The following is a 23,772-nucleotide window of genomic DNA, read 5'->3' as shown; positions in this document are numbered from 1 at the left end:
CCAAAAATCTTCCTGTATTTGTGCTTTAGAAGTGTCATACAGTCAACTATAAAATGAAATATTATAATAAACAATTATTTATTTATATTCACTATGAAATGAAACAAGCAAGAACTCAGCTTTCACAAGCGCAATTTCTGTCTGACGGGAGCGGCTCACATTTTGTCTTCATCAACTTTAAGGACACTGATCAGTCAGTAACATTATAACGTATGACTGTTGTGTAAATCAATTCCTCAAGCTCCCATTTTAAAGGTATACGTAAATATGACTCCTTAAGAATGTGAAATCAAAATTAATATAGATTTCTGAAGCCTATTAAAAAAAATGAGAAAAAGCTCCAACTACAACCTCCCAGAACACACCATCAGTTGTGCCGCTCTTCATTCAGGGTCGTTCCTCAGGCTGCCATTTTGCGCCTAACACTGGTTTTTGAGAAGGGTCTCTCAAAAGGTGCTACTACAAATGTATTTAAAGGTGTAAACCCCTGAAAGCTATCCAGCTTATCGGCCAGTATCTGTAAATATGCAAGGCAATCGTTTGTTGAAGACAGTTTCTTGAGAGTTCCCTTCAATATTCAGTTACACAAACACTGTATTGCAAGGGGGAAAACCGCTCACCAATATTTAGTTAGTTAGAACCAGGCTTTGCTGTAACCCTACGAATGAGAAATTCATACTTTTCATGCTGCTGTAATGTTTTAGCTCCTCTGGCAAAAAGCATACCTACCCTTTGAAGCTCTCTGCAAACGCAACCATATGAACAACCTACATTTTACTGCCCACTAGCAAGTGACGCTGCTAAGGCCAAGCCAAAACTATTTTAGTCAAACAATCTTAGATGCTGGCTTACAGCTAGACAAATTTAGCTGGATATCTAGCACGAAGAAAACAAAAGGCAACAGATCACAACATGCAGCAAGAGAGCAGAAAAACATTGAGTGGAACGTGACTCAAAACATACCTCGTGGGAAGGGTCCAAAGCTCTGCACACTTCCACTTCTCATGAGGGAAATCCAAGTGCAAGCGGATTTTAATCACACACTGTGACTGGTAAACGGTTAGCTTAGCTGCTGTGACCATTTGTCACCATACTACATAACACAGTACAATCATTCACAAGGAAACAAGGGCTGAGGTTACAAGCAGAGATGAGGAAGCGCACATGCGGGGCTGCGTAAGGAGGCATGCAGTAATTCCGCGTGAACCCTGCCTAGACACTGACAGTGCTACCTTTCATTAGCGGCCTCTCTTTATTTTCAGAGGTTATCTAAATGCAGTTTAGCTTTTAAAGAAAAAAACAACCAACCACAGAACTTGATTTTAGCAAGCCTGGCACCAGCTCCTGGGCTCAGCACAAGACCAGAGCACACTGATCGTTGGGCCAACGTGAGCAACAGCGGGGACTGCGGGAAGCTATGGAGAGCACCAGAGAACATACCTTCTTCTGAACAACGGAGGAAGTGGAATTAATTGTGCTCTCGTCACTATGCATCATGACCAGTTCAGGGCTGCTCTCATCCAGGACCTCCTGCATGCTGCTGACACTGCTGCTCTGACTGCCTGTGCTCACAGACATGCTCGGGATGGAATGGTTGCTGCCCAGACTGTCCATCTTCCTACTCAGGTTTGATCCATGCTCACTGTCCTATAAAATAAGGGGCATCAGTTACAAAGACTGCAGGCGATCACCTGCCCAGTGTGTGCCTGCAGCGTCCAGTTTGTTTTAACAGGGGCTCTGCGGAGTTAAAGGTTCTTTGCTCGTTATTTTGGCAACTACGTTTCTCAAGGCTGCTTGGGTTATGAAATATTCCGTACGGGGCAGTTAGCTTGTGCCTCTTCCCCTGCAATTTTACTACACCAGGCTTCAAGCCAGTTTTTTTATCACATACCAGTAAGTCTGGGCATGGCTCTTGGCTTGAATAGGAGACATCCAGGAATAATGGATGGCTGGTGGAAGGAATCTCGTAATTAAAAGGAGCAACCTAAGTTTGTACTGAAACAGTGTTCCAAGTCAGGGTATGCTACTGAATTCACAGCTACATGCTGTGAATCAAAAAAGATGTAAGACAATAAACCCACTTGTTTCTGATGTGATAAATATCACATGGTGCTTAACAGGTGTAGAGGTTTTAACCTCTGTGTCCCAAGCAGTCAGCAATTACGTTTTGTCAAGCTAAAAGCCCTTTAACCTTGTGTTTTTGGCCAAGATAAATTCTTCATTCACCTTTAAGCAGCTGACTCAGAAGAGCCTGCATTATTACAGTGATTAAAACTGCTGCAATCTACTTAGACATAAATAAGTATTCCTCACATACAGGATATATATATATTTTTTATCTTACAGGCAAATATCAGAAGTTAGCAGCCTTTTTTTCTTGTTGCATACTCATACCAGCTCAGTAATCCCAGAGTATGCACTTAATTTGGACTGATTTAGAGAATTTATGGAGCCCTTTGTAATTAACTAGTGATACTGAAGAGGCTTGCAAGGAGTTCACAGTGTGGAATGAGAACACCGAACATCCTTGAGCTCCGGCTCCAAAAGAGCCTCAATTCACCAAAACGAATGGCTTGCTACTGCACCCAGTTTGTCCTGGCCTCCAAAGCGATCTTGGGGAGAATTACATTACAAATCAACTACCAGGGTACTCATCTTGTCGGAAACCAGCAGAAAGATAAAATTGACAGACTTGACAGATTTGTATTTGATTGTGTGATTATTTTTTAAGCAAACAGCAGATCATTCAGAGTCCGTGTAAGAGCACTTAAAATAAAAAAGAATACTATTTTACAGAGAACATAGGGAAATGTTTTTATTCTCATGTGCAAGATGCTTATATAAAAGTTGCAGAAAAAATAATCTAACAAAGCATCTAAGATGAGGCTGTGGCTGTGTAATTAATGAATGCATACGCACAAAGGACAGATGAGATTGCATATGCAACCTTAACGTTGGCTTCCTGACTTGAACACCTTCCAAATGACCTTAACTTTCTTGCAAGAGCTCTGAGGAAAGCATCAGTAGTATTTTCAGTGTTAAAGACGTGTAATCCTTGTTTTCCACCTCAGAAAGTCTAAGGTGGAAAAAGGAGCTGTATTGTGGCATTTACAGTTGAGCAGCTTCTGGTAACCAGTTAAGTAGAAAGTAATTGAAGCAAGTGCTATGTTTTCCTCTCCCTGCCAAGTTAGTGATACACAAGCAACGAAATCTCCTTTCCCGGTTCACAAGCTCAGTGGTAAAACGCAGTGCAGACCATGCTGTGCACATGCAGAGTGCGAGCTGCATTACAGTGTTAATTCCTGGAGACACAACATCTTTTTGCTCCCCTTTTTTTGAGAGGTGGAGACAGGAGGAACAGAAGGACATCTTGGAGTCAACTATACGACGTGTATCCCACTGAGCTGTTGAGCTCAGTTCTGCTGAACAGTCAAGTGGGAAACCCATTCCCTTGCGCTTCCCTACCCCAACAGCTTTTGACACGTAGGTGGACAAAGCTTGAAGGTTTCAGCACAGAAGTCTGACAATCCCTCCTCCCAGCTAAGCTCGAGGCTTAGAACAGAAGCACTTTGTAGCTTTAACCACAGTGGTTGCATCTCCTTCAAAGTGAAGGACAGTGCTAAGTTCTGCTACCTGACACCCAGGCTCACCCATTGCTTAAGCCAGAGCTCTGGTTTAGCTTTAAAGGAGCATTTGACATACAAATCTCAAAACCAAGTCCTCAGATGTATGCTGTGCTTGGGCATCTCGCTGCATGTTATCTTGCTATACCATAGCAAAAAGGAATACAACCATCAGTTTGTCTGTCAATATTTTTTGTTGAGAACCAGTCATGTATTTATTTATCCAATGTGCGCGCACCAAATGACATTAATTTCCATCTAATCTCACAAATTGAAAAATGACTGGTTTCCTCTTCTAAGCCACAGTCAGCGTCAATTATCACACACTGATTAACTGGGTTGTTTCTTACAACATTTAAACTGAAGCTGAATTTTAGATCTTTAGTATTTTTTTTTTAATATTAAAGAATTTTCAAAAGAATAAGTCTTACTAATTTGGTGATTTTCTTTTCAGCTCATGATAGGCCAATTACTTTACAATACAGTGAACAGTCATTGAAAAAGGGTTAACATTAATCAAGTGGTCTTGACTGGGCCGAGACTGAAACGCTTGACTGTCACCACTCTCCTTCACATAGGCTAAGAGCCACTTTCTTCTCACAGACAATCTCCCTCCAAATGAGTTCCTTCCCTAAAGCTTTCAGAAGAAAGGCCACCATCTGAAAAAATCCAGTTTTAAAGCTGCCACTCAATGCACATCTAACACTGAGTAAGGGCTACTACAGCACGTTATCCTGTCCTGTCTCTCTGCTTATACAGGTGATATCCCAAAAACACATGCTGCATCCTCACCTAGGATGTTCTTGTTCTGCCCCCTTAACGACAGGAACATCTCACCTGCCCTAAAATTATCTGTAAGAGTGCAAACGAGGTAACAAAATAAAAGTACCTCCTCCTCTTCTTGAGACTCAGTCAGCGGGCCGTTTCGTGTCTCTTGGAAAAGGATTTTCTTCATTTTCCGGTACTGAAGGTTATCCAGTTCACGTACTGCATCTTTTGTCCTCTGTATGAGGTCAATTAGTACCCTTGGGGGTCGGTCTCGGCGGACAAAATCGTGCTAAATTAAAGGAAACAAACCACATAGTTTCAGGTGTGACACTGGTATGTTTGACATAAAAGCAGGGATACAGTGACTGTTGTTAAGAGACACCTGAAATGACAGTTCATATTCAGTAATTAGTCTGTTCATATTCGATAATTAGTAACACCCACTAGGAAAGACTCCAAACACCCTCAGCACCGATGACGCTGACTGCGCTCATCGCTACGTCAAATAACCAAACCCATCATGCTACACACCGAGTTTTGAAGCGTAGGCTGCAGAATGTTTTGTTCAGAAGTCAGAAGATCCGTTTAAGCACAGAACTCAATTAAAAGTAGAGTACAGAGAAGCAAGGCAAAAATCACTTCGCTTCCTGAAACTCGTGTGTGTGTGTACACACACACACAGACACAGCAGCAGCAGGAGGAGGTGAGTCGTGGATGGAAACGTGTGAGCCCCGGCTGACCCTTTGCCAGCTCTCTTTAGCCCCGACTCCCTGATTCACTTTTCTGGCTTAAGTGAAGCAGTCTGGACCAGGGTCAGGTGTTCTGAGCTGTCCAGGCAGCACAGCTAATCCATCCCTTCCTGAGCTCTTCACTCGAGGTGTACAAGGTACAAGACAGTGCCACTTCAAGCCTCACAAAGGCACAGGACTGTAAAACGGACAAAACGTATAAAGAAGGAACAATCCGGATTCTGTGGCCACAAAAATTTGCCCCATATCTGTTTACAAGTTTTACAAGTGAAAACCCCTCAAGAGACCAAAAGACCTTCACTGTGAGAATCTAGCAAGCTTTAGGGAGAGCTACTGCAGGAAGGAACATGTAGGGTACTGTTCTGAAAGTCTAAAACCAAATAAAAAGACTGACTATACACGAGTTAAGAATAAGATCTCAGCTCCAACTGTTTGCACAGACTAAGGTACTCATGAAATCATATCCTCCAACAAACCTACACTATTCCTAGGGAGCAGAGAGGCTGCCAATCCACATGAATGAATTGTTCAAACCCACAACACAAACCTATCAGCTGGTCAAAGGACTCTCAGGGTGCTGCAAGCGGAACAAAACACTGGTTATGTGCCACAGCATGGATGTATCACAGGGGGAAAAAAAACAAAACAAAACAAAAAACAACAAACCACCACCAACAAAAAAAACCACAACAAAAAAAACCCCAGGTGCTGAAGAGAGGGTACACACACACTCGTTCATCAGCCTTTACCTGGAGAGCGAAGGTGTGAGGGTGAAATATTCTGTATGGTCCAGGCTTAAAGCGAGGACAGAAATGAGCACAGAGCCAGCTGCTCAGTACAGAGCACAGGGTTTCCATTTCCCTCTTCCAGAACCAAGAGGCTCAGAAACATCTATGAGAAAGCATTCTACTGAGCTGAAAGGGCAACAAGAGAAGCCATAAAACAAGCTGGTCGGTAGCCTTAGAACAAAAATCAGCATGAAAAGGCTGTCAGGTAGACACCGAGCAGCTATCTAACCTACTGGGAAATTAAGCAAAACACTCCATGGAGCTAGCAATTCCTCTGCTCAAATGTTTAAGGAAAAACTGAGTCCTCTTCACCTGGTGTGGAACAGCAGCATGCCATGCAGTTCTCGCCAGCAGCTACGTATGGCAACAAGAGGAATAGCAGGGCCACTAATCAATTTTAAAGAAAGGACATACTTAGAAAAAACCAAAAAGAGGCCTGATGGAAAAGGGGCTGGACAGGATTTCACACATCCCTACCTTCTAACAGAAGGCTGCTCCTCAATTTCCCAAACACAAAGCCCTTGGAGTTATAAGCTCAGGTAAACTGAAACCCAAGGACTTAAACTGGAACTGATTTATGATTCACTGACAAAATTTTGGCAAACTCTGGACACATCGCTCCCAGCACAAATCCCTCTCCTACATGCTCTTGGCAACTCTGAACCTGTAGAAGGCACTTTCCAAAACAAGTTCTAACTATAAATGGGTTCAGTATAGAACCTACTAAAGGAATATAAACAACCTTTGGGTTTGGTGGCTTGATCAGGGGAAGAAGTTAACCTAGGCCTCTCCTGCCGGTGCTGCTTTTAGCAGTGAGTATGATGAATGAATATAGAAAAGCAGCAAACACGCTGCAGGATGTCAATGAATCAAGAGGAATTGCTCAAAAGGTGGATCAGAAAGGCCCAAACGAATGATTTAGAAGAATAGAGCAAAAACAAGAGCTGACCTGAGATCAGGCAGAAAGATCATGAGAAGATACATATTCAAAAAGTACGAACAGATAAAGAATTAATCATGCTCACATTAGCATGACTAGAGAAAAAAGGTCAAGACAACCTTCCTGAACTTCATCTGCATCTGTCTAAAAAAACCAAACCAAACCAAAAAAACAAAACAATAATAATAAAAAACCAAACAAGACAAGAGAGGACAGCACAGTTCAGACCACCCCACACAGAACAATCCCGCTCTGGCCAGGAGATAAACATAGGTCGTTCAGTCTCTCTCCATTTCTAATAGCCATGTTCCTTTAAATAATCAGCCACTATCTGCAAATCTTTACTAAGAGCTCAATCCTCTCATCATGTGGAGTATAATTCTCCAAGTACTGCCAGCTCTGGAAAAGATTTGCTATTGCCTATGAAGACTGGTTAAGTCCAGATTTTGAGTAGTAACTAAAATGACTTCTTAGATTTTCTATCACTTCCACAGAGAAAGCCTGTAGCAAGTTACAAGCCTTAAATCTTACTGAAATTGCATATCAGCTTAGTGACAACTATTCCATGTTAGGCAACAGAAACATAACATTTTTCCTTACTGGAGAAGGCAAGCAGAGAGAAAATTAAAAAAAAAAAATAAAGGAGCATCAGCAAGTTAACAGTTACATTACTTTACACAAAACTGCATAACTGCTCCCAAAAGGTCTTTGCTTTCACACAAGCCACACCAAATTACAGTTTCCCCACTCTGCCACCATTCAAATGGCAAACAGGGTCTGTACAGTATTGTCTTGGGGAAAAAAAAAAAAAATTAAAAAATATTTTAAAAATAAAAATCAATATAAAATCTGTCTATCCCCCTCCTCCTGACCCTTCCTTCAGTTAAAAACCCCGTTACTCACACTACTGTCCCTCAAGGTTTGCAAGTTCTCCAACACAAGCGTAACCCCTGCAGAGCTGTGGGGTGTAAGAGGAGCAGGGTGTGGGGCTGCTGCCCCCAGGTAATTCCTCACTCGCCAATATAACTGTTTTACCACACTGCCTACCTCTACTTAACTGTTCTCCAGCAGTTCAACTCCTGAGCACCGTGTTCTAAAGAGAATTGTGATGGACATCACAGGCAAAGTCAGGAAACAAAATTAAACAGCCTAAAACACTCCTCAGAAGACCCCAAAATTATATTGATTCAGACAAGAGTAAAATCAACAATTTTTCTTTTCAAAGGGCATATATTTGTTCACCTTCTTCAGGATTATTCTGGTAGACAAACAGCTTTTTCCCAAATTTCTAGGAAAGTGTTGAAAAATTACCCGTAATAGATCTGTTGATGATGGCCTTTCCTGAGGTATTTTCTGTAAGCAGTAATCAACAAATCCCCTAAAGGAGTCTGACCTGCAAATTAAAAAAAAAAAAAAGTTCTAAATGAAAAAGAAGCTTAGGCTCTGAAATACTTGCAAACTTATTAGCGCAAAGCAGAAGAAAAACCTTGGAGTAATTTGTTCTTAAGTGCCAGGGCAGAGACATTAACTGGACTTTTCCAAATCCTGAGTAAGTTGATCTCCCCAGCTCTTTCAAGAGTTAAAGACTGTTGAAACAAGCACGGACACACAATTATCCCCCAGCCACAAGCTGAAAACCAAGCAAGAACTGTGTGTACCAGTCACTATTTTCAATTTGACTTCAATGACTTAAAAATAGATGACAATGAAATTACTGGTGACTCCAGAAATGCACTCTAATGGCTCTCTACTCTAGAGGCTTCTTGTACAAGCTACCACTTGTAACACCGACTCAGTAAAGTGCCTGATACAATGCTGAGCTGAATGAAACTTCAGGCTATGTTTGAGTTTGTATCACAACCGCAAAGAAGAAAACTGATTTTCTAGGTGCCATAGAACTCAAAAGCAGCATAAAAGGCACCTCGTTTACCTCCCTCAGTTCTCAAAGCCACAAAGAGCAAACAGGTGACTGAACAAACCGCCTGCAATCAAGAGCACTGATTCTTGTACTGTATTCACAACTTGTCTCTACTCTGCGTTGTAAATTCTGCACAGAACATGGGTATCAGTGTGCAGATACGAGACCAAGTTCTTTGAATCTTGAAAAATGGGCAAAGCAGACATAATGAAATAAGGAAACTGAAGTGGAGTGGCTTTGATAAAACAATCAGCAATGAAACAATGATGCTACTTAAATGCCTAGCAGTGTAACTGAGGGAACTTCCTGTCTCTGGAAGTGTTGTTCCAAGCCATCTGCAGATCTGCCAAGCATCACTTCACAGCTACAATCCACTCCCGGGTAGAGAGAATGGGAAACGGGATCACCCTTTTGCTCCCACATAATAACAAAGCATCCTTGTATCAAAGTTCAGATTCTGAAACAAGCCTGTAGCACTGGGAGTATTTGCTGGCCACAGATTTCTGACTTTTGAAGTCACTGACTGAAAAAAAAAAAAAAATATATCTAATTACCTCTGTGTTCTGTGTACCTCTCCCCTCCCTTTCTCTGCATTTCAGCTGCACTACAATGCTAGCAATTCTTCTGTCAGGGATCTTTTGCAGCTGGAAACCTTGCTGAGCTATGGCTGGCTTAATGCATCCAAGACTATTTTAATTCTCCCAGCATCTACAGCCCCATAATTAACACCTCCACACATTTAGCATGTAGCGCAGCCACAGTGACAGAAGGTCAAAATTGAGCCTGCCTACACAGGAGCATTATTTGAGAACGCAGACAAATCACTACGCTGCAACAAGCACTTTTCTTGTCAGACTTCAACCATGCAGAGTGTCGCAGAGAATTTTCAGAGAGGGGAAGAAAAAAAAAAAAAAAATCTGGTAATAGTTCTCTTACCATTCATTTGACTGTAACATAGGGGAATCGTTCTGGGCTATGTGATATAAGGCACTCATTGCATTCATGTTGAAAAGTGGAGGCTTCCTTTCAGCTAGAAAGAGAAGAGAAAGGTGTGATAAGGCAGTCTGGAAAGAAAAGGAGAAAGATACAGAAGTATGAGCAGGGTATCACTGCTAAATGAATAGCTCATTACTGTCGTCATCAAATTTAAGCTAATTTTAATATTCTAGGTTAGACCAGGACAACCACTCAAGGCAAGCTGTTAGTCACTTGAGGAGGGAATGACTAAATCCAAAGAGAAGAGGATGCAAATTATAAGGAAAAGTTTCTGGTAAATTTTACTTTAACTGTAACATTTCTCATCCGACCTGCTACGGTAAAAACCAGCAGAGGCTGACTAGGACAGACCTAGACCTACAGCCTGTGTCAATCCCTACTGATCTTCGATGCGGTGCTGTAGCATCTGTCTTAAGGGAAGAGAGTGGCTGCTTGTTTCATTTGTCATTGGCAGCCACCTGCAAGTGGGACAGTTTGCCAAATCCACTTGTCAGATGTGTCGTTAACTCTCCCTAACTAAAACTCTTCCTAGCCCTTGCACTGACACCTACCCGCCAGCCCCTGACCCTTCAGGAGCGCAGCAGATCTCACACAGAAGTTGAGGAAGGCTAATTTTCACCATCATCTATGGTCAGTCATGCCAATCAGCCCACGACGCCAGGATTTTCAAGTTCATGTCAGGTCAGAGCAATCACTTGTCCTTGACATGCAGCATGCACACAAACCACCACATTTTCTTTTCTTTAAGCACTACTCTGTCTTCGGCTACACAAGAAATTACGACATCAGCATTCAAAGAAAGCCAAGTGGTGCTCAACAAGAGATTTCCTACCACTGCTACCTGACCTCATGTTCAGATACAGAATCATGCAAAGGCAAAGCTCAAAGTTTAAAAAAAAAAAATTTAATACTTCTCAAAAAGGTTAATATTAAAAAAAGCAAACCTAACAACTATAAAAAATGACTTTGAGGCTCTTGACTGAGAAGCTCCATAGAAATTCTACTGTCAAGACTCAGTGCCTACGTAGGGAAGGGCAGCACAGTATCTATTCTACCCCTCCGATTTAATCCGTGAAAGGCCATATCACGTCTAAACTCCACATGAAAAAATAATCCGTGGTCATGTGGAAGTACCAAAGTTTAGAACTTCTGATTTTTGCATTCTTTATCTCAAAATCCAGACTGTGTCAGCAAGGCATTAGTGCTGACACAGGGAATACAACACTGGCAGTTAACTAGCCATTTACACCATTACCATCTCCATACTGGGCTCAACATTTCTTCCTATTCTGTACATCCCCCTCTTCGCTATCTCATATATATTTCTGCTGATTAAACATTTATCAATAACATTTTCAGTGAATTTGCCCTCACAAACAAGGTTTTGATGCACTGCTGTTAAGTACAATCCCTATCAAGAGTATCTCTGAAAATACTCTACTCAGCACACGCAATGTCAACATCCAAACTTCAAGCGCACACGCCTGCTCTGTATACCTGCTCTCACATCCACATCCGCTTCAGATTGTGTGGATGCGCATCATTTGCCCTTTGCAGTGCAAATCCTTTTCTTCTCACATAAAGAACCTGCCCACGTTGATTCATGTCACAAACTTTCAGCTGAGACTGAAGATTTTTGTTTCAGAGAGTGGGGAAGTGAGAAGAATTGAAAATTAAGTGTAGGTCCCTTCTGACACACAATTCTTAGGACACCAGTTCCTGTGACATAATAGCTGGAACAACTTCCTCAAAAGCTACCTTGAAAAATACAGACTAGAAACCATAATTTCTTCTCAGGAAGGACTAGAATCCTCTAGTTATTAAGGGAATAACTGAGCAGATCAGATTCACATTAAAGCAGAGGAGCATTAGTGGCTTGCTCTTGATTTGCCAGTGAGTAAATGATTTAACTCAACAGTCAGTGCTTTCCAAGGCAGGCTTTGAAAAGAAAACAAACAAATAAAACTAAAGAAACTTAAGGGGAGTAAGAATCTTCCATTTTTCAGGGCTTCGTAATAAATACTGCAGACAGTTAATTATTCATCTCAACTGCCAAGAGTTTACTCACCTAACTCAATACACGTGATCCCAAGAGACCAGACATCCACCTTCCCATCGTACTGTCCCTCGTCCATAGCAAGGATCACCTCTGGTGCCATCCTACCAACCACAGTGCGAAACACGCAGGTTAGGGGATACAAATCCTGACTCCCAGCATACAGCTTAAAGTGAGACGGCTTCATTATCTTCAGCAGCGCAGCGGACCAGAACGTAAAGAGCCAGCATGGAACTGAGTAAAGCCACACCAAAACGAAACGACGCTTGCCTGCACTAGCAACTCTTCCAAGAGGCAGTTGTAAGAAAGGAAAGTAAGAGGACAACCTGATCATTGTGCTCTTAGCGAAAGATGCTGGTGCATGGGAGACCCACACCAATCTCAAAGGCATGGTGCCTGCAGGCAGACAGCAAGGGCTGGGAGAGTCCTAAAGGCATCGCTTTCACCAGAAATGGTGGCACACCAGGAGAATTTTCCAGCAGGTATATGCAGCCTGTGAGTAGCTATGAAAGGAACAGGGAAATCTGGAACAGTGGGGAAATACAGTGGTCCAGGATAAAGGGATGAGTTGGGGCAAAAAGAAGCATTGGGCCCAGCCTGCAAAAATTCAGCCTCTTAACTTCTGTTCTTCAAAGCTGAAGCGGGCTTCCTGCCAAATGGACTTGTTCAGAGGTTGGGTGATAGGTGACCTCTCATCAGTGCCTGGGGCGTCTGCCACAAAAATAAGTGGAGCATAAAGCTACGCTGGTTCACTATGTTAAGAATGCCAAGCAACTCAAGTGACCCTTAAGCGAGTTTCTTCAAAACAGAATTTAAGCAGCTGTGTGACTTCCAGTCTCCATGGTCAGATTAATAGGATCCCTTTCTCCGTGCGGTTGTCTTTGCTCCGTTACCTATGGCAAGTGTTAATAATTTTTAAGCCACTGGCATTACAACAGTCGAAACATTAACTGGTGCCATTTCCAAGTGCTGCACAGCCTACCTCTACTCACGGGCATTTCCTGAAGAGCTGGACACAAGGATTTTAAGAAAACTGGTTGGTTAATAAAGTTCTTATGCCAGATACTATTTTCAGATTGTGAAACGCTGGAAATGAAAGAGAGCAGTCTTATTAAAGGAGTGAAGTATTGCAGGCTTTACTCACCAGTAAGGCGTTCCCACAAAAGAATTGGCAGGGGAGACTATGGATGCAGACCCAAAATCAGCTAGTTTCACTTGACCTGGTTCTGTTAGAAGAATATTTCCAGCTTTAATATCCCTTTAAAAGAACAAAAGAAAAGTATACTTCTGGTTACAGTAGAGTAACTTTCAAAAACTTACAAACACATGAAAGTCCACTAACTTTTTCTCAATTAAACACTCAAAAATCTGAGAATATTTAGAAATATACTGTTATGGAAAGTTAGAGAAATCAGATAGATGGCTTTTTTTCAGAATGGAAATCTGGCTGCAGCCAAAAAGAGCAGGGGGTGAGGGAAGAGAAGAGATGAGCCATGATTGCAAGGTTGAGGCCCCAAACCAGGATCCAGGAGAGATGCATCTTAACACCCAGCTGCGACACTTTAACGATACCAGACGTTATTTTCATCTTTCAAATGCCCTAGGCTCCCTTGTTTTAGCCTTCCTACAACTCTCAGACAATTCATACATTTAGGAGGTTAACAATAACGGAGCTACTGCTATACAAAAGGCACAAGATACATTCCATACGCTTGGTACCAGAAATTTCCAAATTCCAGCAGTAAGTGGGTTAATTTCAAATTAACTGCCCATGAAATGCTGAGAAAGGTTAACTCAATTTGCATACCTTCCAAGACACTTGGCAATGACTCTGTTCAGAGTTAGGGATGAACTCACCTTAAGCACCATTTACTTTTAATACCTAGGATTTCTGCAGATTTGTCTGCTATACCCAAAATATTTTTCTTTCACCCATCTGATACAGAAGAATGAGGATTGCTTTAAGAAATTCAGGTCTACTTACACACAGTCAGCTGAAAATCACAATATAATTAAAGTTCCTTAAAACCCTGACACAGCACCTTGATACCAAGGAGGAAATTGCACACGGGTATGCCACAGACACCTTTACACAGCACCATCTCAGCAACTGGTTTTTGCATTAGCACAGCCTCAAAATAAATGGAATACGTGTAAGGGTTCCCTGGCAGTCAGGCCTTATACACCGTACAGTCTGGAATGTCATTATAGAAAATGTCTTTATACAAAAAAATGCATCAAGAAAAATATCAGCTTTTCTTATCTATTGTTCAACTCTAAGTCCTTAAACATCAAAACCACTTATGAGGAGTAGACGACCTCCAACACAAACTAGTTGCTCTGTGTTGCCAAACACACTCATACTCTGACCCTGTGGAAACCGAGCAAATTAGACAAATCTGAGGGGAAACAAAGCGATCTTGTATTTGCTGCAGAGGCAGAGCATAGACTGAGTTATCATACAGCGGTTGAAGCAACGATTTGTGTGTCAAATATAAATCCAGCTTTGCTGCAGAGCCAAAGAGCAGGCAAGCTGAAAGACCCTTTACATCTAGCGCGATACAAACACTGGGGAGATGCTTTTGTCTCCAAAGGGCAGCACACAGGACAAGCAAAGCAAGGACAAAGAGAGGCTAAAGAGAGCCACAGAGACGGGAATCCACCTACAGTACTTCAGCAGAGCCAAGGTAAGAACCTCTAATGCCCCATTCCCAGGGACAGTATCACTTCAGAATCAGTATGATGGAATTTTTTTTTGCACACATGTGCTACTCAAACATGTCCTGACACGTCTTCATGTTTTCAGTCTATGCATCTGTCGCTTCTGCTGGAGGACAAGTGCTAAAGATTTCTATGTGCAAGAACGAACACCTTAGAAGTGCAGAAGAGACAGCACAGGCTGTCCTCTTTGCTGTCATCTCCACTGCTACCTTCACCGTCCAACAGTCAGCGGACTCAGCGGCCGCGTTAGGTATCAAACATATTTGCTAACTTAGGTTTGCTTTATATCTGCAATTAAACAGAAAACAACCTCCTCCTTTGCCATCCCATAGCCTGACACGAACTAAGTGGTAGCAGAGATGCTCAGGGAGCTCAGGAGGTGAGGCTCCAGACTTGCTTTGTCCTGCATCTCCACAAGGTGTCCCTCCATTCTAGGTCACGCTCGCTCTGCCTTCCTTGCTGTGGGGCAGGGGAACCACAGCTGTCCCAGCTGCCAGGTCCCTTCTCATTCAGCCTTTGCTCTCCTGATCTCCATGCTCCTGGACCTTGCCATGGCAGAGGTGAGCATGGTGTTCTCCTCCGGGTGAGGATTCCCCTGCAAGTTGTGCACATCAGCACCGTGCGCCTCACTGCTGATCAAAGCTAGGAAATGGCTCTTCCACCTCTCCTTTTTAAGATACATCTGTCAGAAAACTAGAAATCCCTTGATAGTCCTCTTTTCTGAAAGAGAAGACTTGCCTTCCCCTCTCAGAAGTTAAAAGGGAGAAAACCCCTTGGAGGAAAACCTGCACGGTACCTCCAGCAGGAACTTTCCTTACGGTCGCTCCCTGCACACTGCAGCAGCAAAGCAACTTTTTCCAGCGAGAAATAACCAGCTTGGTTCTTGATAGGCAACAGGCACACTAATGGGAAGTTCACACAGAGCAGCTCATATTCATTATGTGAAATCGCTGAATTTACAGCACGTTAATTGCACCACGTTAGAAAGTCCTAACGAGTACCGAGAAAAAGCTAATTCTCGGTAGTGTCCACACAGGGAGTCATTTACTATAAATAAGAACTCAATGGACTTGGAAAGCATTCAAAATACTTCAGAACAAGTATTTTTATGCTCAAATAAGGGCATATATGCAAAGGGCTGATCAAAAATAATCTTATTTTAATTTCCTAAATTGGCATTCGTGTTTAAATTAATATTTTCCTTAAATAATATTTAATAGCCATGTATAGGTATGGCCCAAATAGTTACTTTAAGAAGGGACAAATAATTCCTGTCTCTGTAAAAATCCCTCACTGTCTCAGCCTCAGATATAGCAATTTTCCACCTCAAGCTTGCCAGTAGGCTACAGAGAGGCTCTTGGCCTCATAAATTAGTCTCAAGCTGCCTCTTCACTCATTACACTAATCTAGTTCTCATTCATTTCACAAGTCCCTGATGTATCACTAGTACCCAAAATTAGACCAAAAAAACCCCATAAAATGAGAACATGCAACATTGTTGACAAATGAGTCAAAAAAATCCAAACTCCTGAAAAAAATACCACATTGTGAGAGATGGATCCAGAAGCTGCAACCATGAGCAGCCTGCTATAAAGTCTTGCTCTGCCTGATTTCTCTTAAGGTAGTTTTACCCTTGACTTAACGCTTTCATCAACTGATTTCTGAAAGCATAAACTTTTACCTACCATGTGTAAAAAAATTCTCACAATGCCTAGTCTTAAAAACAACCTAGCTCTGTAACTCCACTTTGGCAAATTTAGGGTGGTATCTTCCTGTCACTGTTTACTGACAACGTTCACGTGTATTCTTTGTTACTGGGGCTTGCAGAGAAAAACTGCTAACATGGAAGAGAATTCAGCACAGGATTTAGCCACGTGAAGTTATTTCAGCCAAAAAAAAAATGCACTCCTTAACAGCTAACAGCTTTTATTTATACCTCTACCCTGGCATTAGGAGTCCTGACATGTTCATTAGAGGAAAATTTTAGTAGAGTAACCTTTACCAAAGTTGCTTAAACACAGCAAAATAATTTTCAGACTCCAGAATGGAAGATGAAGCACATCTAGGAGCGTAGAGCTGTAGCCTTACCTGTGAATCTTACAGTGAGAGTGCAGGTAGGCCAGCCCCTGCAAGGCACCGTGGGTGATGGCAGCAATCTCCACTTCCTGAAGTGGCTTCTTGTGAACTACGGAAAAAAAGTGAAGAAAAACTGTAAGAAGGTAAGCGTGATCTTTTCCTGAGAAAGTGTTTTGAAAGAGAAGGAACCCCACCAATTTTGCCAGCTGCGAGGTGAACATCATCTGCACCATACCAGTTTCCTATGGCTGGATGGCCATTAGCAGCTCTGAGTCTAAGCACAGCCTGTAGATGTATTTTGCACCATGAGAAACTACATTTTTCTTCACATTCCTGCTAGGGCCAACAGTTACTGTCAACACCAGGAGACTGCAGCTTGCCACATTTCTTTGAAATACTCGTTTGGTCCTTAGGAAGGAAAACCTCCCACTTTTTTTCCCCAATAGCCAAAGCACAGGAAAATTAAGAATACGAGCTACAAAGAGATGCCTCAAAGCACCTTCCATATATCCCTGGATATGACCAGCATGTGCCTTTGGCAGATTGTGTCTTAGATACAGAAGATGTGGCCCACAAAGAGTACTTGTGTTTGCAAACTTGGGCTTAAATTCCCTATTCCTCTGCAGGTGCTGCTGCTCTCGTTCTGAGGTTGTATCAGTCTCTTGTTCTACAAAACCATCTGTAATTATAAACAAACTAATATAATAATTAGAATTTCTGTAAGAAACCAGCCTCCCACTATACTCAGAAGGGGCACTAGGAAAAAGAAAAATAAAGACTATATAAAACTTACCTTCTAGCAAATCAGAAGCTGATCCTAGGCAGTACTCCATAACCAACTGCAAGAAGAAAGCATGCGTTTAAATAACAGGGTAGACACTCCCTCACAAACAGTCAGTACTTGAATGGCTGGGAAACAGTAGAAACAAATAAAACCTGAAGTTGCAAGAAATGCAATAAGCAATCAACAAAATAAAATGCTCCAAACGTTCCTGCAACGTCAAGACATCTTTCATTGCTGTAAAGAAGATTTAGGCATTGAGGTGTCTGTAGGGAGATACTGTAGAGGATGTTCCATAATTGTTTAATTTGCATGAACACAGAGGTCTGCCTCAGAGAAGCAGGGATTTGTTCCCATATCCTCAATACCTATTCCCTTTAAATTACCTGGAAGCTTCTTTAGATGAAAGGGACTACAGACAGCGTGGGATGAATACCGCTGCATGGAAAGACACTGCGTGTACTGAGTATTTGATTGCCATACTGGCCATTTTCTGCTCGTGAAAACCTCTACGTGCCACGTTGCTCACTCACCCATGCTGTATGCTCTTTCAGGTAACAGCCCTTATACTCTATGGTGTTGGGGTGCTTCAGCTGCTGTAGAAACCTGACTTCTTTGATGATATCCTGCCATTTCTAATTAAAAAAAAAAGCAAAAAGGTATGAATACATTTCTCTGCTTAGTCCCCTACATACCCTCACACATCACACAATGTGAAGATGGCAAGAGTCACAGTTGCACAAGCACAACTGTACATCAGCTGTCTGAGATCCCCTGCCCTCAGACATATTTAAATAGCTTGAGGAATATTTGTTTTTCTCACTAACGGCAATACATTTTACTCGAAGCATTGCTACCATTTTGCATATTGAACCATCTGCATATTGCATTGGTCTCAAGCTTCGGAACAAACCCACCTGCCCCAAGAGACACCACCACCTATACAATACGTGCCACAGATAGCAGCACTTTGCTGGTCGCTTCCTTCCGTAGCACAGCACAAAGCCACTGACATTTAGAAGACCTCAGCACACGTGGGAGACCAACAGGTAAGCAAGGAAAAATGAGTTTAAAAGATCCCTGTTTGCTCTTAACAGACAGACAGGTTTGCTGCACGTCAATGAGCGAATCCAAATGAACCACCCATCCAAGTCCAAAGCACCACAACGCAAAAATAAGAAGAACAATCAATAAGCAACAGTTGAAGTGAGACTGATATGCTGAATACAAGGTCTATGCAATTTTAGGTCACAGATCCTGAAAAGCGTTACAAGTCAGCTCCGCATTTCAGTCCACACCTCAAAGAGTTGTGGTTACAGCTCCTGAAGCCAGTGTGCTCTCAACACACTTAAATTATTCCTGAAATAACCACCATACAAGCATTCTGAATTCCCATGCACTTCCTTAAACTGAACTATTTGTCAAAATTTGCATAAACTCATTTTCCCTCCACAAACCTCCATGCTTCCTATGGAAGTGAGCAACAGCTTCCCCATTAAAAAGCCGCTCTGCTGGCGTCAAATGAAACACGCAGCTCATTTCACTTCTCATGTTATGGTTGCAACAGCTTCTGCATGCAGAATTGGCTTTATTTCTCTTACCTCATTTGTTTGCTTTCCACTATAGGACATTTTCTTGACTGCCACCACCTCATTAGTGTGGGAATTTGTAGCCTGCAGTAGGGAGAAAGAAATAGATTACTTAAAAGTTTCTGGTTTTTTCCTCCCCATGGAGTGAGCTGTGCCTTTGGCAAATACAGGCTTTTTTCTCCTGTATCGCATCCTTGCAAGCTCCTACTCTTCAGAGAGATCTTTCTCATTGTAAGACTTACCAGACAATTAATATGACACTTTTTCCTGACTTCATCTATCTGTCCATATCCACTCTTCCTCTCTCTGTCCTTACTACCTCTCCACCGATATGCAAACCAAGGCCCAATATTGCATCTACTGAGAACACAAAAATAGTTTTACTGGAATTGCAGTAAAACCAGTTTTAGACATAGCTTTGGAAAAATATTTTCCAAAGAAACAAAGAGGTGTATCAAAATATCTGTAATTTCACCCAAAACTCCCCCACAACATTGATATTCTTAAACAGCTATTTCAATTTCCAGTTTCAAGACGATGCTTCTCTGGAATTTATCTCAATTTAAAAAAAAAGCAACCTTCCTTTCACTGCACCAGATCTAAGTTTTGCAGTGAGTATTACTCAGGCATCAAAATTCTACTTTCATGCTGCCTGTACGGTACAGGGACGGTGACTGGAGGCTGAAAACTCAGTTTCAGAAAGAGCTCTGCTTGCCTGGCTTGGCACTGCCCTAATTTCTGCATTTCTTTCAGCTGCTTGGGAAGATAAGTAACAAATTAACGAGATCTGTTTCATGAGATACATTTCATGATTTCAGGGACTTCAAAGAAAAATGATGTTGGGTGAAGCAACAGAGCACACGAATTACTAAAGGGAACCGACACACAGACTCCTCAAAGCGCACGCTCCTCAAGTGAGTTAGAGAAGGCTGAAAACAAATAGCTTTTGGATCAGGTAAAACCCTTCCTAGCCACTCCCCACACCGATTCAGCACATAAAAGATCAAGAGTATTTCACTCAAATGGCTGAATTAATGCTGGTGTTCTAAAGAAGCTTCCAAGTATTTCTGTTACATTAATTCCAAGTATCTTCATATTAATGTGGTATCTCTCAGTTCAGCCGTAACTTTTTGCCGAATGGCACACTGCCATCCTCTCACAGTTGTGGGTGAGGTTCTTGCTGTACCCAGCACTTGGGACCCTCCTGGCTGAAATAACTTCAAGGACTGTACAAGGGCACTTGACAGAATTACCCACTTATTTTGCTTGCAAAACCTTCTTTACACTGCCCTCACCTGCTTTATCACTTTTCCATATTTCTACCATGGACGTAAGTAGGTTGGTTTTGATGAAAACTGTTCTTTTGAAGTCAAGGGCAAAATGAACTTAAGTTGATTTCAAGTCAAGTTAGCATCAACTTCAGAACCTTGTGAGATGCAACATATTTTTTCCTTAGCCTTCTGATATATAAAGTATCATTTCTTTCACGCAACAAGAGAAATTTCGAATTATCTTGCCAAGCCTTGGCAACAGTATACTAGAAAACTAAAGAGCTTGCAAGACTTAAGCTTAAGTTGAAGTTTATACTAGAATAAACATATTCATCCACAATAACACCGGTGACAGGATACAGACCAATGTATTTGCTGTTTGTTGTAGTGTCAGTACCAATTTAAATAAAAAGGTCAAAGAGACGCAGCAAGAGCATAACAATCCATGCCCTGCACATTTTATGTATCTGAAGTCTCTTCCCATTCTTTTGGATGATTTAGAAAGCCTTACTCCTTCAAAGGTTTTTGGTTTTTTTTGATGTCTTCTTCTCTTTTGCTACCAAGCACCTCAAGATCCCTGCCATCTTGCCACGATGATCCCAGATCTTACTCTCAGCCCCTGCCTTCCTCCAAGATGTGTAGGAATCAAGATGTAAGACAGGCTACAAAAGCTTTTGAAAAGGAAGAAAAACAAACCAGGGATGCCCAGCATCCCCTGCACGGTCGGGAAAAGCCCTAGCATGACCCACAAGAAGCAGGGCACAGCTAGAGACCTTCTCCGGGCGAACGGATGGATCCCAGGGTACCGCACACCGAGAACTGCGGACAGGTGAGTTCCTATTTGTGACCTACGTACGCAGCAGGACAGGGCAAAGACTCCGAAGAACCATTTACTGGATGCCAAGTGCTCTATGCAACAGGAAGGAAAGCTTATGTTTCAGACTGGCAACGAACTGTGGCGATGCAGCTAATTACTGTGCCACTACAGCAATATTACTACAGGCGTGACTGCCACCACCATCCTGCTTGGAGGATGCAGCTGCTGCTAGGATACTGCAAGAAGCTGCAGTCTGGCTGAACTCTCCCATGTTTTTAAAGCACAGACCAGTTAAATAAAGCATCCAGGGAAAGGAGGAGGAGAAGCATCGGGGAAGCGCCAGCCTTTTACCTAACCATAGCGACATCTCAGCTGTTTAGCCTGCTTGGTAGATCGGATCTTTAACACTCCTCACGCTCTTCCTCTGGGAGTACGAGGAACTCCCTGAACACCAGAGCTGAATGATAAAGGTGGCACCTTCCCTACTTCATCTTTACCCTAAAGCATACCATGCATCCTTTCCCTTTGATTTTGAAAGCTCACTGAGGAGGACCTCCCTACTCCCATCTAAAAAGATGCTTGCTCTTCTTACAGAGTGGATCAACACGTATTGTAAGTCTTACAGCCTCACTCTTACACATGTAGTACACTCAGCATCACACTTTCACTGACCTGTCACTTACCCCAACATCTAAAAGCGCCTCTCCCACTGCTGACAATCCCCACGGCAGAAGCCCCTGTATCATCACTACCAGATTATACATGGAGGAATTACATCGTTATCCCTCAAAACACACAGGCACTGCTTATCTTACACAAAATATCAGGCTCCTCTCCTGTTCTAACAGCAGTTCCACCAACCCCTCCAATGCTGAACACAACGATAAACAGTGAGCTGGAGTGCCTGCAAGTAATTCATGCTAGTTACTACCAAGCTCTGGAGCTACAGGTGTAAGAGTACTTATCTAAATACTTTTATGTCTGATATTCAGATATTTCTAGTGAATTTGATCATTTAGAGTGGCAGGCCACGCTACCAAGCAGTTTTAATTTGACTTTGATTTTTTTTTTTTTTTTTTGTAGTGCATTCTATTTTAGTTTCACTGATAGCGATTGGATTATAATTATTTCCAAATCCAGCATTTTGGATTTGGCTTTGTCTGATACTAATCGTAAAAGCACTACTCTTCTCGCTTTCCAGATTAAACTGTTGCCTTGATATATCCTTCCCGCTTTAATTCTCATTCCTCTTCGGACTTTCTCTTTGCTTTTGCCATGCAAGCATTCGCTATTGAGGACAGTATGTTAGGAGATGAACATGGGGACAAGGAGGGTGGCAAAACAAAGTGGTACTTCAAAGATACCTCTAACTCCAAATGTATTTTGAATCATTAATTCACTATGTCTATTAATTTGCAATTATTTACAAGCATATGAACACCAAGTAGAGTATCTTGAAATTCCAGTTTGGCAAATTAGTTTCCAACTGCTTAAAGCCAACTTCCAGCATCAGGCAGCCCAAGATACCATATACTTAACCTGAATGGCTGGGTGCACTAGTAAGACTGCAGTCAGCTGCTCCTACGAACCCAGCTGCAACAGCAAAGAGCTCAGGAGCGCTCTGGAAACACTTATTTTTTGAGATGTGTTACGAGAAAGCTAATACACACAAAGCACTAAGAACTCAAAGGACACTCCCTTTTACAAATGCTGAAAAAAATCTCTAAGATGCCACTTAAAATGGTTTTGTTTTCTAAAAAGGAGGTAAAGAACTATACTTACAAAGTAAACAGCTCCAAAACTTCCATGTCCGATTTCATGTAAACCCACAAATATTTCTTCAGGATCATCTTTGTAGAACAGGTCAGCTATTTCCGGGTCCTTTGGCACCCCTTTGCGCATGTTGGAACAGTATTATGCACTAGTTCGCGCTTTCAGTTCCCAATAAACTTCTTCCTTCATCGACAACGTAGTTTGTAGACAGCATTCAGCACCTGGTGAAAAAGTTCAGCTTTAATCCATTTCCTTTACGCACGTTTCTGTTCTCGCTCCTCTGACAGCAAAATAAGAGGAAACACTTTCAGGAGCAATAGACCTCACTATCGTTTCCTTCAGCTAATTCTTTTAAATTATTAGTGCAATTTAGATATGGAGATTAAAACGCATTCAGAGTACAGCAGCTCTTTATCTCACACAGGAAGCGAGTGCTGCAGCTACACTGAAGTCCACTCAAAGACAAGAGTCCTGTTGCTACGCAAAACATCCTGTGACACGAGTTTGTTATTCTTCATCCCAATGTGTCAGTTTTTAGACTCTCACCATTGTTCCTCCTACTTTTCTCTGCTGTTTGTTTGCTTTGTTTCTCTACTCCCACTTGCCAGCTGGTGCCAGTAGAAAAGCTTCTATTCCGCAGAAACACTTCACACTCATATGATCGAGTTATTTATTTATTTTCTAGAGCTGTAAGTCAGCTAGTGCAGTGGGATGGCGGTGGCTCCCGGGTCATAAGATTGCTTTTGGAACATCCTAGACTCCACCATGTATGGAGATCTTTACTTCCTTAACATCTTCCTTTAGCATAAGTATGTAATTAGACAGTATAGAACTAAGCTGGACTTAAATAAAGATTTTAAATATTGATCTTCAAAAAATTTATTTATGGAAAAAAGAGAAATATGA

At 42.0% G+C, this 23,772-nt stretch overlaps 1 protein-coding gene across 5 annotated transcripts in view; it reads right to left on the bottom strand.

Annotated features, from left to right (window-relative positions):
• The window catches only part of TAOK3 (TAO kinase 3), an 84,986-nt gene that overhangs the window by 22,796 nt on the left and 38,418 nt on the right, over positions 1-23,772 (bottom strand). For 4 of the 5 annotated variants that reach the window (XM_086761432.1, XM_086761433.1, XM_086761434.1 and 1 more), the window contains 11 exons: positions 22,876-23,087; positions 19,018-19,089; positions 17,950-18,051; positions 17,429-17,474; positions 16,648-16,744; positions 12,983-13,096; positions 11,851-11,942; positions 9,723-9,816; positions 8,180-8,261; positions 4,513-4,680; positions 1,441-1,647 (listed from right to left, as the gene is read on the bottom strand). In XM_086761432.1, coding sequence (XP_086617558.1) covers positions 1,441-1,647; positions 4,513-4,680; positions 8,180-8,261; positions 9,723-9,816; positions 11,851-11,942; positions 12,983-13,096; positions 16,648-16,744; positions 17,429-17,474; positions 17,950-18,051; positions 19,018-19,089; positions 22,876-22,995 — 1,194 coding nt within the window. In that variant the 5' untranslated portion in view covers positions 22,996-23,087. The remainder of the gene's footprint in view (positions 1-1,440; positions 1,648-4,512; positions 4,681-8,179; positions 8,262-9,722; positions 9,817-11,850; positions 11,943-12,982; positions 13,097-16,647; positions 16,745-17,428; positions 17,475-17,949; positions 18,052-19,017; positions 19,090-22,875; positions 23,088-23,772) is intronic. The other variant, XM_086761436.1, reaches the window with a different exon arrangement.

This window comes from Chlamydotis macqueenii, chromosome 17 (genome assembly GCF_036417535.1).
Source record: "Chlamydotis macqueenii isolate bChlMac1 chromosome 17, bChlMac1.mat, whole genome shotgun sequence".
In the NCBI taxonomy this organism is placed as follows: Eukaryota; Metazoa; Chordata; class Aves; order Otidiformes; family Otididae; genus Chlamydotis; species Chlamydotis macqueenii.
The sequence above is the reverse complement of the archived record's forward strand: the minus strand, read 5'-3'. Positions and strand labels throughout refer to the sequence as shown.